Source organism: Orycteropus afer, unplaced genomic scaffold, assembly GCF_000298275.1.
Source record: "Orycteropus afer afer isolate SDZICR_OR568_19922 unplaced genomic scaffold, OryAfe1.0 scaffold00087, whole genome shotgun sequence".
Lineage (NCBI taxonomy): Eukaryota > Metazoa > Chordata > Mammalia > Tubulidentata > Orycteropodidae > Orycteropus > Orycteropus afer.
In genome coordinates, this window is record NW_006921674.1 from 8,797,695 (window position 1) to 8,813,305 (window position 15,611).

Consider the following 15,611-nt stretch of genomic DNA (forward strand, 5'->3'; position numbering starts at 1 on the left):
CCTATAAATTTATTACTGCAACTGTTATTGAATTATCTTCAGCAAAATTTTACTTGCATGTTATATTAATGATAGTGTTTGATAATTTCTGTATTCTTCTTGATTACCTTTCTTTGGGATGGGCACAAAAATGATCTCTTCCAACACAAAGAGGTGCATGGGATGCACAGACAACAAAGATGAACTCTTTTGTACACAGTGTACTACATTGTCAGTGATGGCAAACATTGATCAATGGGTGGATAGATGGGTGAAAAGCTGAATAATTAGGTATGTCTATGCAGGGAGTATGCCTATGACTATATGTAGGGTTGGCAGATGACGTTTCTACAAGTGTATTTTTATGTTCTGTAAGAATTTCCAGGTATATAGGAAAGCTGACAAGGGACAATGTTGTAGTCACTTCTTGGCCACAGCTACCCAGAAGCAAATAGTTGGATCTGTGGACTCGGAACCATGTTGGAGGGGACATCATGCTCAATTGGCATAACATACTGCACAAAAACATTGTTCCACATCCTACTTTGGCGAGTAGCAACTGGGATTTTAAAAGCTTGTAAGCAGCCATCTAGATGCAACGATGGGTCTCTCCTTGTTCAGAGCAAAGAAGAATGAAGAAAACCAAGGATGCATGGAAACAATTAGTCCAAGCGACTGGTACACCACAAGATCCTCAGCCTATATGACTATAAGACCAGAAGAACTAGATGGTGCCTGGCTACCACTGTCAAACACTTGGAGGGGGATCTATGTAGTAGATCCTGGATACAGTGAAAGAACAATGTGGAAAAAAATGCAAAATTATTAAAAAAAAAAAAAAAAAAAGAGAGAGACCAGATTTGCTGGTCTGATAGAGCCTGGTGGAACCCCTGAGACTATGGCCTCTAGCTGCCCTTTAGGTCTGGAATTGAACCCACTCCTGTGGCTGGCAGCCAAACAAAAGACTGGCATATGAGCTGAACATTTGTATTAGGTAGATGCACTCCTTGGAGAGATCAATCATGGGAGAACAGAAGGGCTGTGTACGCACGGGGAGACAGCTCAGGGGGCAAGAGTGCATGGGAGGAAAGGACATAGGGAAGAGGTAACTATGGGGAGGAAGTGGGAGAAGAGCTGTTACACTGTGGTAAATTGCAGTCAATGTCATGAGACAAAGTGTATATGAGCTGCTGTATGGAAAATGAATTTGCTCTGTAAACTTTCACCCAAATCAGAATAAAAATTAAAATAATAATAATAATAATAATAATCTTTTCTAGTCAGTAAACCAGGTAGCTATCTTGCAAAATTGTTGGCATAAATGAGTGAGTGCCTCTAGTGATTATCCATTTGTTGAAACATCTCAATGGGTATTCTGTCAATTCCTGGAGCCTTGTTTTTTTTTTTAATTTTATTGTGATTTGGGTGAAAGTTTATAGAACAAATTCATCTTCCATACAGCAGTTCACATACACTTTGTCTCATGACATTGACTGTAATCTCCCACAATGCAACAGCTCTCCTCCCACTTCCTCCCCATGGCCACCTCTTCCCTGTGTCCTTCCCTCCCATGCACTCCTGCCCCCCAAGCTGTTTCCCTGTGCATACACACCCCTTCTATTCTCCCATGATTGATCTCTCCAAGGAGTGTATGTATCTAATGTAAATGTTCAGCTCATATGCCAGTCTTTTGTTTAGCTGGAAGCCATAGGAGTGGGTTCAATTTCATACCTGAAGGGCAGCTAGGGGCCACAGTCTCAGGGGTTCCACCAGCGGAGCCTTGTTTTTTGCCAATGCCTTCAGTGAAGATTAGATTTCTTCCTTCGACATCATTCGTTCTGGATCATATGCTACTTCCTGACATAGCTGAACATCAACCAATTATTTTTGGTACAGTGACTCTGTGTACTCCTTCCTTCTTCTTTTGATGCTTCCTATATCATCCAATATTTTGCCATTAGAATCCTTCAGTTTTGCAACTCGAGGCTTGAGTTTTTCTTCAATTCTTTCAGCCTGAGAAATGTGGAGCATGTTCTTCCCCTTTGATTTTCCATCTCCAGGTCTTTGCACATTTCATTATAATTCTTTACTTTGTCTTCTTCAGCTGCCCTTTGAAATTTTCTGTTCAGATATTTTACTTCTATTTGCTTTAACTACTTTCCTTTTAAGAGCAAGTTTCATAGTTTCTTCTGACATCCATTTTGGTCTTTTCTTACTTTCCTGTTTTGTTAATGGCCTTCCGCTTTCTTTGTGTATGATGTTCTTGATGTCATCTCATAACTTGTCTGGCCTTTGATCTCTGGGGTTCAGTGCATCAAATCTATTTTTCAGATGGTCTCTGGGGTATATTTAACATCATATTTTGGCTCTCATGGAGTTGCCTTAATTTTCTTCAGCTTCAACTTAAATTTGCATATGAGCACTTGATGGTCATATCCATAGTCAGCCCCTTGCTTTGTTCTGACTAATGATATTGAGCTTCTCCATCAACTCTTTTCACAGATATAGTCAGTTTGATTCCTATGTATTCCATCTGGCAAGTTCCATGTGCAGAGTTGCTGTTTATGTTGTGTAAAAAGGGTATTTACAACAAATATGTCATTGGTAACACAAAATTCTATCATGTGATCTCTATCATCATTTGTGTCACCTTGGCTGTACTTTCTAACTATCGATGCATCTTTCTTGTTTCTCACTTTCACATACCAATCCCAAGAATCGTCAATACATCTTGGTGGAATGTTTGGACATGTTTCAGACCACAGAAGTTGGTAAAAATCTTCAATTTCTTCATCTTTGGCTTTAGTGGTTGGTGCATAAATTTGAATAATGTAGTATTAACTGGTTTTCTTTGTAGGCACATGGATATTATCCTATCACTAACAATACTGTACTTTAGGATAGATCTTGAAACATTTTTTTTGACAATAAGTGGGTTGCCCTTCCTCTTTAATTTGCCATTGCCAGTATAATAGATCATATGATTGTCAAATTCAAAGTGGCCAATGTCAGTCCATTTCAGCTCATCAATGCCTAGGATATCAATCTTTATACATTCCATTTCTGACAACTTTCAATTTTCTTAGATTCATATTCTGCACGTTCCATGTTCCAATTATTAATGAATGTTTGCAATTGTTTCTTCTCATTTGGAGTCATGATCCATAAGCAAATGAAGGTCCAGAAAGCTTTACTCCATCCATATCATTATGGTAGATTCTACTTTGAGAAAGCAGCTTTTACCTAGTCGCATTTTGAGTGCCTTTCAACCTGAGGGGTTCATCTTCTGGCACTGTATCAGACAATGTTTCCCTGTTATTAATAAGGTGGTCAGTGGACACCCCCCCCCCAAGAAGTGGACCTGGTCATGTCCTTCTTCCTAGTCTGTCTTAGTTTGGAAGCTCCACTGAAACTTGTCCACCATGGGTGACCCTGATGGTATTTGAAATACCAGTGGCATTGCTTTCAGCATCAAAGGAACATGCAAGCCACCATAGTATGACAAACTGACAGACAAGTGGTAGAATTTTCTTTACTATGTTTTTCAAAACAAGATTAAAGCTCTTCATTTTTCATTTCCAAGTACATAACTCTTTTCATATGGAGAAGGAGTAACAAGTATTTATCCCCTCATGTCATGAAAGGATTACAGAACTAAAAAGGTTTTTTTTTAAAGTAAATGAGTTTTATACCTGATAAGCCTTGTGACTGATGCCATATACTAATGGATTTGCTCTCATCCGTACATAAAGATATGTGTAACTTATCCACTTCACTGCTTCTTCCACGTTAGTAACTGTTCCAAGAGCAATCTGCAAATCAAGAATACAACAAAAATTAAAGTAATGCACTAAAGCTGAACATGAAAAGTACATAAAGTCCATTCTGTCAAAAGTAAAGTTATAAAAATATAACTTTATACTGTATTTGAGAAGGTAAGCATGATTAGTGGATACTTTTTCTAATTAATTGAAAATTAGCCTTGCCTCATTTAGTTGAGAACAGAACATTAGACGTTACCTTCTATATTACTCTATGTCAGTGAATTTACCTTCATTTGATTATTTTCCCACAAATAGAGTTTAATTCTACACAGCAATTAAGGGCATTTTTGGTATTCTTTTTTTTTTTTTAACTTTTTCTGGGTTTCATTTTGTGTGACCACACTACTGAAAATCTTAAATATAAGTACACTAAATTAAAACAATATAATATTGCTAATTGTATCCCTCTTATTGTGATTATGAACTCCAACGGCACTGTGGTCAAAGCATTGAGCTACTAACCAAAACGTTGTTGGTTTGGACACATCAGCCACTCCATGGGACAAAGATGAGGCAGTCTGCTTCTGTAAAGATTTACAGCTTTGGAAACCCTCTGTGGCAGCTGCACTCTGTCTTATAGGGCTGCTATGAGTTGGAATTGATTCAGTGACAGTGGGTTTGGTTTGGCTTGGATTATTGTGGTTTTGTGTACTGTTATCAATGCAACCACACAGGATGTAATTTTAGCTTTTACTTCTAATGATACCCATTTGCAGGATTGCTTGTATAAATATAAAACAAAAAAGCAATGGAAAATTCAATAATTTATGTACAAAAATGAAACATTTTATTGAGACTTACACATATTAATCATACATAAACTTAAAATATCATGACAAGAACAGGTTTTTTTTTTAAGGTAAATATAAAATAATCCATGGAAAAAGTAGGTATTTACATATTTTAATCATAATAATCATTGGATTATTCCTTAGATTATATTCTGAAATAAAATTTTTAATGTAGCATTTTTAATATAACTTTGTAATACCTTAATTTAATGAAATCAAATGTTAATAATTTAAAAACACAATAGAAGTATATAAGATTTGTGTAATAAAGAGAAAGGAATTATGAGACAATGATTTTAACACACAATTTCAAGTAAGGTTTTCATATATAGTTCCTTAGCTAATGAATCTCTAGGTAGTCATTTCTCTTAAAGTGTTCATTTTACTTTAAAAATTCATACAAGTTACAAAACTTCATAATTGTATATTTTTTTCCAGAACTTTTACCTGAATTTTTTTAAGAAGAAAAAAAATGGAAAAAGCTCTCATGTTAGTACAGAGTATTAAAGAAAATAAGAAACTTCATGTTTTGCTTTAGTTCCTTTAATTTTTTTCCTGTACAACTGAATTTGTGAAATAAATATGTGGATAGTTATCTGTCCTTAATTGAAGATGATATAAAAATTAATAATTTTTATTATACTATTACATAATATTATTTGTCATTAAGCAGAGAAGTGACCAAAAGTAAGAATATGATAGGGCAAATTCTATTTATGTTTTAATTTACACTAACTAATTTCCAAATGACTAAACCATTCTCAATAAGGTAAATATATGAACACAAATCCTGTAAGGTTTTCCATAAAACGAAAGTACTAAGAACTAAAACTGAAAAAATGAGGGAACTGTGCACCAATTCTTAAATATTTATATGTAGGACAGTTAAACATTTTCTAGAGTGCTTAGATAAAGGAAATCATTTTGATGATAAGGGAACAAAACTGATTGTCTCCCCCAGTTGCGATTCTACTGCTTGAAAGCTAAAGTTGTATTAACTCTATGATCTATATATTAAAATAGTATCACATAACTTCCAAGGGCAGAAAATTTCATAAAGGACAACATAAACTTGCTACTATCTTTTTCAAAATCAGACTCAGTAAATTAGCATTAACTAATACCTACTTGATACTACTGATGATAAGATTAAATGAAAGGAGGAAGATAGAATACAATAACGCAAGTCCTCTAAACATTTATCAAAAGAAGATACTACCCAGAAAAACAAGTGTAAATTTATGATGGTACATCACATTTAGAGGCTAATCCTTGAATGCCACCTTGTGACAAAAGTAAAAATTTACTTGTAAATATTTGCTGTCATCTAGTTGGAGCTCTGGTAGCGTACTGCCTAAGGCACTTGACTGCTAACCAGAAGGCTGGCGGTTCAAACCCACCAGCCACTCCTCGGAAGGAAGATGGGGCAATCTACTTCCGTAGTGATACTGCCTTGGAAACCAAAAAAGGGGTCACTATGAGTCGGGTCCGACTCAATGGCACATAACAACAAAAGTGGCTATATGGTACAGATACCTTTCATGAAGCAAATATTTCCCACAGTATCTCTTTGAAATTTATTCATTCATCAACACTTAAGTACTAAATCAGTAATAAGAATGAACTATATAAAGCTCAGCAGATGTGGTGACAAATGGAACACTGTCTCTGGCCTCAAGATGTTTCCTATTCAACAGACGGGAACATGGAGACACACATGAATAATTAAGATGATAGATATGAAACCAACATTCACAGTGCCTAACACATAATAAGTATTTAAAAAAGCTTTTAAAGAAAAACATCTAACTCATGAAACTTATAAAAGTGGTATTAACATAGAGTTTAACAGAATTTTGAGCTCGTTTTAAGCAAAAGAGGGAAAAAAATGACCAAATTTGGTAGTTTAGAAATAAGACACAAAAAATCACTTCATATCTAATTTACTTCTTTAAACTTTTGTCTTTAAGATTATCTGTATTGCTTATTTTAAATTGGATGAAACTAGATTAAAAGTGAAATAAGCAAACATAATCACCGTGTGTGTGTGTGTGTGTAGATATATATAAATATATGTATATACACATATACATGATTCAGTTAATATATGAAATACTTTAGTTAACATCTATTTTTAAATTATATTACCATTCATTTACTTATTCAATTAAAATTTGACTACTGATAGCATATAAAGAAGAGACGATCTGAAACAATAAGTGATGCTATAATTTATGGTCTACAACTTGGCGCCCAAAACCAAATCCACTGCCACTGAGTTCATTCTGAGTCACAGCGACCCTTTAGGACAGAGTAGAGCCTTTCCAAAGCAGCAACCTTTATGGAAGCAGACTGCCTCATCGTTCTACTGCAGAGTGGCTGGTGAGTTTGAACTGCCAATTGTTTCCTTAGCCACTGAATGCTTTAACCACTGCACCTTCTGAGCTCTTCCAACACAGACGTCTGTTAATTTTCATAGTAATTCAGTGAGATTATTCCTACTTTATAAATAGGAAAACTTGGATGTTACAGGTGAAGTGAGTAGAGAGTAATAGCCTTTCTTGGGCAGAATACCTGTGTTGGAAGGTAACCAGAGCCACAACCGGGAAGGATGGTCAGATTGAAGAGGCTTTAAATTCGAGGACAAGGGGTTCAGACTACGTTGGAGGAACTCTTTATAAAGAGTGCATATCAGGTTATAGAAAGAGTAATAAAATTTTGATGTATGTACTACTAGGGGCTGACATGAGTAGATATTCACTAATGTCTGCTGAATACATCTTAATGTAAGGCTCAAACATGCTGCAGTGTTTTTCTCAGTGCAAGCTTCACTGTCTTTATACAGGGAGTAGTTGAATAGTACAAATGGGTAAGTGCCTGGTTATTAACTGCAAGGTTGATGGTTTGAATCCAGGCAGAGGTGCACTAAAAGAAAGACCTGGCAATCTAATTAAAAAAATCACAGCCATTAAAAATTTTACGGAGCGCAGTTCTACTGTGGAAAACATGAGATCACATGAATCAGACGGCCTCCATGGCAACTTTTTTTTTTTAAATGGGGACAGAACTTGTATCTTTTCAGCATTAGCATTATCAAGTCAGTCCTGTGAGGTATCAATCTGAAAAGAGGCCTCATAATATGTTTGCATTAAAATCACTGCTTAATATAAATCATGTCTCTGGTTCTAAACTGATGGCTAGAAATCATGCAATCAAAAATAATAACAGAGGCAATACTTCCACTCTAACATGACCTTTATACAGATTACTGCCTTTGTACAGCTATGCAAAGTGCTAGGGAGTCTGAAAACTTAAAAAAAAATCCATTACCTTGAGGACACAGCGTTTCACACTTGCCTTCCACATATTATCAAATTTAATTTCATATTCAACAATAACGTAAGGGAGTTTGTTTCCTCAATAAGGAAATTTACTTTTAAAGGTAACTATTGTAGTAGACCAAACTATGAGAAAGAAACGTCAGCAAAGGCTATACTTCACTGTACCAGCTAAAAATTTCAAGGTGTATGTTTCATTATTTGATTGCCATTTATGTCACTAAATGGAATTATGTATATAATTATTTGACATTTATGAAAATGACATACCTAATAAGTTCTTAACGAATCTGAGATGAACCTATGGACCACAATTTATTTTTAATTTCTCAGAGCTTGATCAAAAAGTTTCACTGAGGAAATTTTAAAGAAAAACATCTAAGAACAAATTTTCTGAGGCAATATTCTACTCATTTTGTTTCTTCTGCATAAGAATATCACCACCTTAAGTTTATTTTAGCATTTAGAAAAAGCTATCAAAGACAATTCCAGGTTTACTAAGATATTCTCTTCCATGATAAGCTTTTCTAGAAGTACCTAAGTAAAAAACCCTTGTTTTTTCACTGTTGAGTCAGAAAGATGATTGCTGCCTCTTTGGAAATTGATTGGGCCCTAGTAGTAGATGGAAGAAGATACTAAGTATGAAGAATGTCGGGAAACGTATTTATGTTTAACTTAGTACATTTGACATGTTGTTGTTAAGTGCTGTTCAGTCAGCTCTGACACAGAGACCCTATGTACAACAGAACGAAATACTGCCCAGTCCTGTGCCAGCCTCACAATCCTTGCTATATCTGACCCCATTGCTGCAACTACTGTGTCAATCCATCTTGTTGAGGGCCTTCCCCTTTTTCGCTGACCCTCTACTTTACCAAGCATGGTATCATTCTCCAGGGAATGGTCCCTTTTGACAACATGACCAAAGTAGGTGAGACAAAGTCTGGTCATTCTCACTTCCAAGGATCATTCCAGCTGTGGTTCTTTCAGGACAGATTTGTTCTTTTGGCAGTCCACAGAACTTTCAGTATTCTTGAAGGAAGACTCATTAACAACCCGCAGTATGCAGACGGCACAACTTCAGTATTCTTTTCCATCACCACAACTCAGAAGCATCAACACTTTTTTGGTCTTCCTTATTCATTGTACAGCATTTGCATGCATATGAAGCTATTGAAAACACCATGGCTTGGGTTAGGCGCACGTTAAGTCTTCAAAGAGACATCTTTGCTCTTCAGCACTTTAAAGAGATCTTTTGCAGCAGATTTGTTCAGTGCAATACATTGTCTGATTTCTTGACTGCCGCTTCCATTGGTATTGATTGTGGAACCAAGTAACGTGAAATCTTTGACAACTTCAACCTTTCCTCCATTTATCACGATGCTGCTTATTGGTCCAGTTGTGAGGACTTTTCTTTTATGTTGAGGTGTAATCCATACTGCAGACTAGTCTCTAATCTTCATCAGTAAGCACTTCAAGTCATCCTCACTTTCAGCAAGCAAAGTTGTGTCGTCTGCATACTGGTATGTTGTTAATGAGTCTTCCTTCCACCCTGATGCCGCGTTCTTCTTCATATAGTCTGGCTTGGATTATCTGCTCAGCACACAGATTGAGTTAAGTATGGTGAAAGGATACAACACTGATGCACTCCCTTCCTGATTTTAAACCATGCAGTATCCCCTTGTTCTGTTCAAACAATAGTCTCCTGGTCTATGTACAGGTTCCTCAAGAGCACAATTAAGTGTTTGGGAATTTCCATTTTTCTCAATGTTATCCATAATTTGTTATGATCCACACGGTCAAATTACCAATCATTAATGGATGTTTGCAGCTGTTTTTTCCCATTTTGAGTTGTGCCACATCAACAAACGGAGGTCCCAGAAGCTTTACTGCATTCACGTTATTAAGGTTGACTCTACCTCGAGGAAACAGCTTTTTCCCTGTCATAGTTTGAGTGCCTTCTGACCTGAGGGGCTCAAGTTCAGGCACTCTATCAGACAACGTTTCAGGGTTATCCATAATGTTTTCCAGTATTATATCTGTTTTGGATTCCTCTGTGCTGCTCTAGCAGAAAATACTACAAATGGGATGGCTTTAACAAACAGAAGTTTATTCTCTTACAATGTTGGAGGCCAGAAGTCCGAGTTCAAAGTGCTGGGCTCTAGGGGCTGGGTGAAAGCCCCTTGACTTGGGCTTCAGCTCTGTCTCTGACTCCCAGCCCACTGAAACTGGATGCTTTCTTCACTCAGGCAACTGCAGGCTGCTGAGGTTGACAAATCCAAGATCGCCAAGTAAAAACACCACACTCCCGATGTTACCAAATCGCTAGTGGCAGATCATTAATCCAAGTCCACTGGAAGTCCCAAGATTGGCAGAACATGCCAGGCTACTGAATGAAGACTTGGTTACTTGCAGGGTTTAAGTGTGCCAAATAGCTACTGACCATTCCCAAAGCTGCTTCTCATACACAGGAAGCAGGCCACATCTCTAAAGCAGTTACATAGCTGCTTGTGGTAGATCCCACCATGAGGTGATTGCCAGTCTCTTCATGGGGAATAACCACCACCAGCTGCCCAGCCACTCAACCAGGCCCAGCCAAGTTGACAACAACCTTAACTACCACCATATCAGACAGTATTTCATTGCTAATCACAATGTTTTCACTAGTCAATTTTTTGAGAAGTGGATGGCCCCTTATTCCTTCTGAGTCTATCAGACTGGAAGCTCTGCTGAAACCTGTCCACCAAGAGTGACCCAGCTGGTATTTGAAATACTGGTGGTATAGCCTCCAGCCTCAGCAACATGCAAGCCAGCACAGTACGACAAACTGACAGATGAGTGGTGGACATTTTATGTAAGGTCTAAAAAATCTAGGCCACAATAAAAAAAACTAAGTGTGGAGTTGAAAAGACCCGAGTTTAAATACTAAATAAACAAACAAACCCCAAACTCACTGCCATTGAGTATATTTCATAAAGCTATGTAATAAGAGTAGGCAGTGAGGATGGAAATAACAGCATGAGCAGGAACACTGACATCCAAGGTCTAAAACTGGACAGCAGAGTGACCTTGGATCAGCTTCATCTCACTCTAAAGATAACAATATCTACTAAGCAGGAATATTGAGAGAATGTGCATGAAGTACCCAGACAGACTCTAGTGCTTATCAGGTCCTCAGTCCACTGTTACTATTAATATTTTAGAGTGAAAAATTTTATTCCATCAAGATATTGTTGACCGAAGACCTAAGGCCTAATTATTTTTTACATTGTGATTAAATATATATAACACAAAAATGTCCATTTTAACCTTTTTTAAGTGTACAATTCAGTAGAATTAATTACATTTAAAATGTTGCACAACTATCACAACTGTTTTTTTCCAAAATCCTTTCATCACCTCAAACAGAAACTCTGTATCCTTTAAACAATAACTCCCCAGTGCCCATTTAATCTGGCCTCTAGTAACTCTAGTCTACTTCCTGTCTCTATGAATTTGCTTATTCTAGATATTTTGTATAAGTGGGATCATTCAGTATTTGTCCTTTTGTATTTGGATTATTTCACTTAGCATAATGTTTTCAAGATTCATTCATGCTGTAGCATATAATCACACATGGTTTTAATGGCTGAATAATATTCATTCCTTTTCATGGTTGAATAATATTCCATTATATTATATATATTTTGTTTATCTATTCATCTACTGATAAACACTGGGTTGTTGCCAGCTGTCATGAATATTATGAATAAATTTTCTATGAAAACTGGTGGAAAATTTTCTGTTGGAATCTCTGTTTTCAATCCTTTCTGGTATATACCTATAAATGGAATTATTGGATTATATGGTAATTCTGCATTCAATTTTAAGAACCCCAAGACCTAATGATTTAAGCTATGCAATAAAAAAGTAGGCAATGAGGATTGAAATTGAACTACAATATTTTCTTTGGAGTCAAAAATTATTTTCTAGTCTTTTTTACCCTCTTGTAATTTTTCTACTAGAGAATTCAGTGTCTTTCATGCCTTATTTTTTTTAACTTCCAGCCAGATCTTCCAAAAACTTAACTATCCTTCAGAACCTAGATTGAGTTTTACCTGTCATGAGAGAAGCCTTTCTTGACATCCTCTTGTCAAAACTGTTTTCTCCTTCCTCTGAATTGCAGTTGTCCTTAATTCAGGTGCCTTCTACAGCATTTATCATTTTCTTTCTAATACCAGTGCACCATGTTTTGGTGCCTTTTTCTCTCCATGTGGACTACATGCTCCTTAATAAAGGGAACTGCATGAGTCTTGTCACCCTCCAAAATGACTTGTAAGTAACATAAATGCCCATTTTAGAATGTCAGTGAAACTTCTATAAGCTGCTTAAGAAGTATGTGATATAGGACTTGTATGCAATGAACAATATTTGATTGGATTTCATATATTCATTTGCTTTGTATTTAATATGATGAACACTAGGATAGTGCATTGTATACGTGAAGAATGTGGAAAGAGAAAATGTTTTGTTATGTAGTTATTTATTACAATAATAACAAAAATCATTTGAGTCAACTATAAAGGAAAGACAGGATACTAAGTAGGAAAATGTTGAGTACCAGAGCAATAGTAAAAAATGTCATTAAAACAGTGAAACTTCATTGGCATATGTGACACATATTCTGAATTTTAAGAGTATTTATCCTCAATAAAAATGAAAACTTTAACAGTTAATCAGCCTTTCAGAGTCTGATATTTAAATCTTAATATCAAATGTGCATACTCAAATACACTTCCATGAAATAAATGATCATACTCTAACTCAATCTAAACAATCATATTTTGTATCACTAAGTTAAACAAGGGAGCTCTGGCAGTGTAGTGCCTAAGGCACTTGACTGTTAACCAGAAGGCTGGTGGTTCAAACCCACCAGCCACTCCTCAGAAGGAAGGTTGGGCAATCTACTTCCACAGTGATACTGCCTTGGAAACCCAAGGAAGGATCGCTATGAGTTGGGTCCAACTCGACGGCACATAACAAGTTAAACAAACGACCTAATAAGGATAGATAAAAGAGCTTTACAAACCACATAAAAAATTTCAGAAGATACTTAATTTTTAAAATTTTATAAAGTGCAACACAAATGTTAATTGTTCGTATTGCTATTTGTTACCCTTGTTTGTATATCTTTGGCTAGAATTCTGGCCTTAACAAAACCCCACAGTTTAAAGTGCAATCTCTTGATATTGCTCTTATCAGTTACCTTCTGTATTCTACACTGCTCTGAATTAAACAGCATCACTATTTAGCCTATTTGTGTTATGACTGTGTATGTATAAGCGGACTTCCTAAATACTACAGAATAGCAACAACTTAACCCTTATTTTACTTGGTCACTCTTGTATAGCTGATGCGTAGCTGTCCCAACTTGTTATCAATTAGAGCTTACCTCTGCATTTAGGTTGTCTGCAAGGCTTTCAAGAAACTGACTCTCGATTGGGTTTTGTTGAGTGAGCAAAGTGAGGTAATGGCTGAGTTTATCATGTGTTGTTATGATGATTCCTTCTCCAAATTTGTCAAATTGAGGTCTTCCAGCTCGACCAAATATCTGCATGACATCTAAAATTCCAAGGTCAACAAAGGAGCCTCTTTTTGCAGCATATATTTGCGTTCCCTGAATGAGGAAACATTAATGAAAATTAACATAAATACACACAAATATAATCCTGATGAGCCAAATACTGAAATGAGGCAAATAAGGCAAGATTTCAAAAGTGTACTCTAACTAATCTTTTCATCATCTGTGATATAGTTAAATGTTCCAATACAAACTACATTCTCTTATTGCAGAAAATAATTCTAACTTTATACAAATAACATTCAAAGTCAATGAAATAACCAAATCACAATATTTTTCTAACTAAATCAATCCATAGGTTTGTTTTAAGACACACACAAATCTATGTGCAAAGTAAGGTAAGCTCTTACCTTAATAATAACAGCATGAGCAGGAAGATTGACACCCCATGCTAAGGTAGCTGTACAGACGAGGACTTTGATATGCCCATTAGAAAACAAATTTTCAACCAAATTTCTGTCCTGCCGAAGCATTCCTGCATGATGAATACTAAAACCATCCGTGAATAATTCACGCACTTGCTTATTTCTTGATTTTTGCACCTAGAATAGATATTAACAAAACATAAAATAATTATTATTTAGCATTAAAATTGTGTTATTTAGCATTAAAATTTTGTTATTTAGTACTGCTGTTGAGTGAGTTATCAAAGCAAGCATGAAATTATTTTTAATCATCTTAAGGTATCAGTAAATGTAAGCATATTGTTTTATACAAAATTATTTTAAAATTATATTTTATGTATCTTAAACAATAGGTAATACTTGAACATGACACAAAATTCAAAAGGATAAAGTGAACAGCAAGTTTCTCTTTCACCCAGGTGTCTCCTTCTTATAAGCAATCCTCCTAGTAATCAGCATTGCTTCTCTCAGATCCTTCCAAAATAACTCTATTAAAAAAAAAAAAAAATGCTGCAGTGGCTCTGAACCTATTCAGAGTAAAGGTCAGAGTCCTCACAATGCAAAACCCTACAAAAATCAGTCTCATCCTCTAACCTCACTTACTCACACCAGCCACAAATGGTCTGCTTTTTCTGTAAGGCTCTTTGTTGTTGTTGTTGTTATGTGCTGTTGAGTCGGACCCGACTCATAGCGACCCCTCCTTGGGTTTCTGAGGCAGTATCACTATGGAAGTAGATTGTCCCATCTTCCTTCCGAGGAGTGGCTGGTGGGTTTGAACCGCCAGCCTTCTGGTTAGCAGTCAAGTGCCTTAGCCACTATGCTACCAGAGCTCCCATAGGCTCTTTAGTGTCGTCAAATCCACACCCATCTCAGCATCTTTAGTTTCTATTTCAGACTCACTGCCTCAAAAATTTCCCTCCTTACATCCACAGGGTTAATGCCCTTTCCTCCTTCACATTTCTGCTGAACTGTCAGTTTAATAGAAGCCTTTCTTTACCACCCCCACCCCCTGCCACTCCAAGTCTTCCTTAGGCCAACTCATAAGTTATGATTAAATAACATTAGTCACCATGGTACTGTTTTCCTCTATTAACATTCCTTCAGGTGCTCAGGCAAAGGTATACCCTAGGCAGTGGGCTATACTCAACCTGATGGATTTTTGTCAGCAAAGTGCAACAAAAGCAGAAAGGGGCAAGGGAGATGAAGTCAAAGGCAAGGCACTGATTATGCTGGAACAACGAAGCTTGAAAGATAGGAGCAAGGACAAGCAGAAAGTCAGCTATAGGACATGGTCAGAAGAAAATGGTATGAGATTTAGATAGCAAGGAAAAACTGAACACTTTAAGACCAGCCATTAATATATAACTTTTATGGTGCAGTGGTCAAAGTATTCAGCTGCTAACCAAAAAGTCAACCAAAAGGCTGATAATCACAAGCTGTTCCATGGGAGAAAGCTGAGGCAGTCTGCTTCCCTAAAGATATAACCAAACCAAAACCAAATGCACAGTCGTCAAGCCAGATCTGACTCACAGCGACCCTTCTTTGGGTTTCCAAGGCAGTGTCACTACAGAAGTAGATTGCCCAACCTTCCTTCTGAGGAGTGGCTGGTGGGTATGAACCACCAGCCTTCTGGTTAGCAGTCAAATGCCTTAGGCACT

The 15,611-nt window shown here is 36.6% G+C and overlaps 1 protein-coding gene across 1 annotated transcript in view; it reads right to left on the bottom strand.

Annotated features, from left to right (window-relative positions):
• Positions 1-15,611, bottom strand: part of ASCC3 (activating signal cointegrator 1 complex subunit 3) — a 515,455-nt gene that overhangs the window by 174,459 nt on the left and 325,385 nt on the right. Inside the window, exons 14-16 of the mRNA XM_007942265.2 lie at positions 13,900-14,091; positions 13,361-13,585; positions 3,672-3,791 (exon numbers count right to left, since the gene is read on the bottom strand). Of these exons, the coding sequence (XP_007940456.1) occupies positions 3,672-3,791; positions 13,361-13,585; positions 13,900-14,091 (537 nt within the window). The remainder of the gene's footprint in view (positions 1-3,671; positions 3,792-13,360; positions 13,586-13,899; positions 14,092-15,611) is intronic.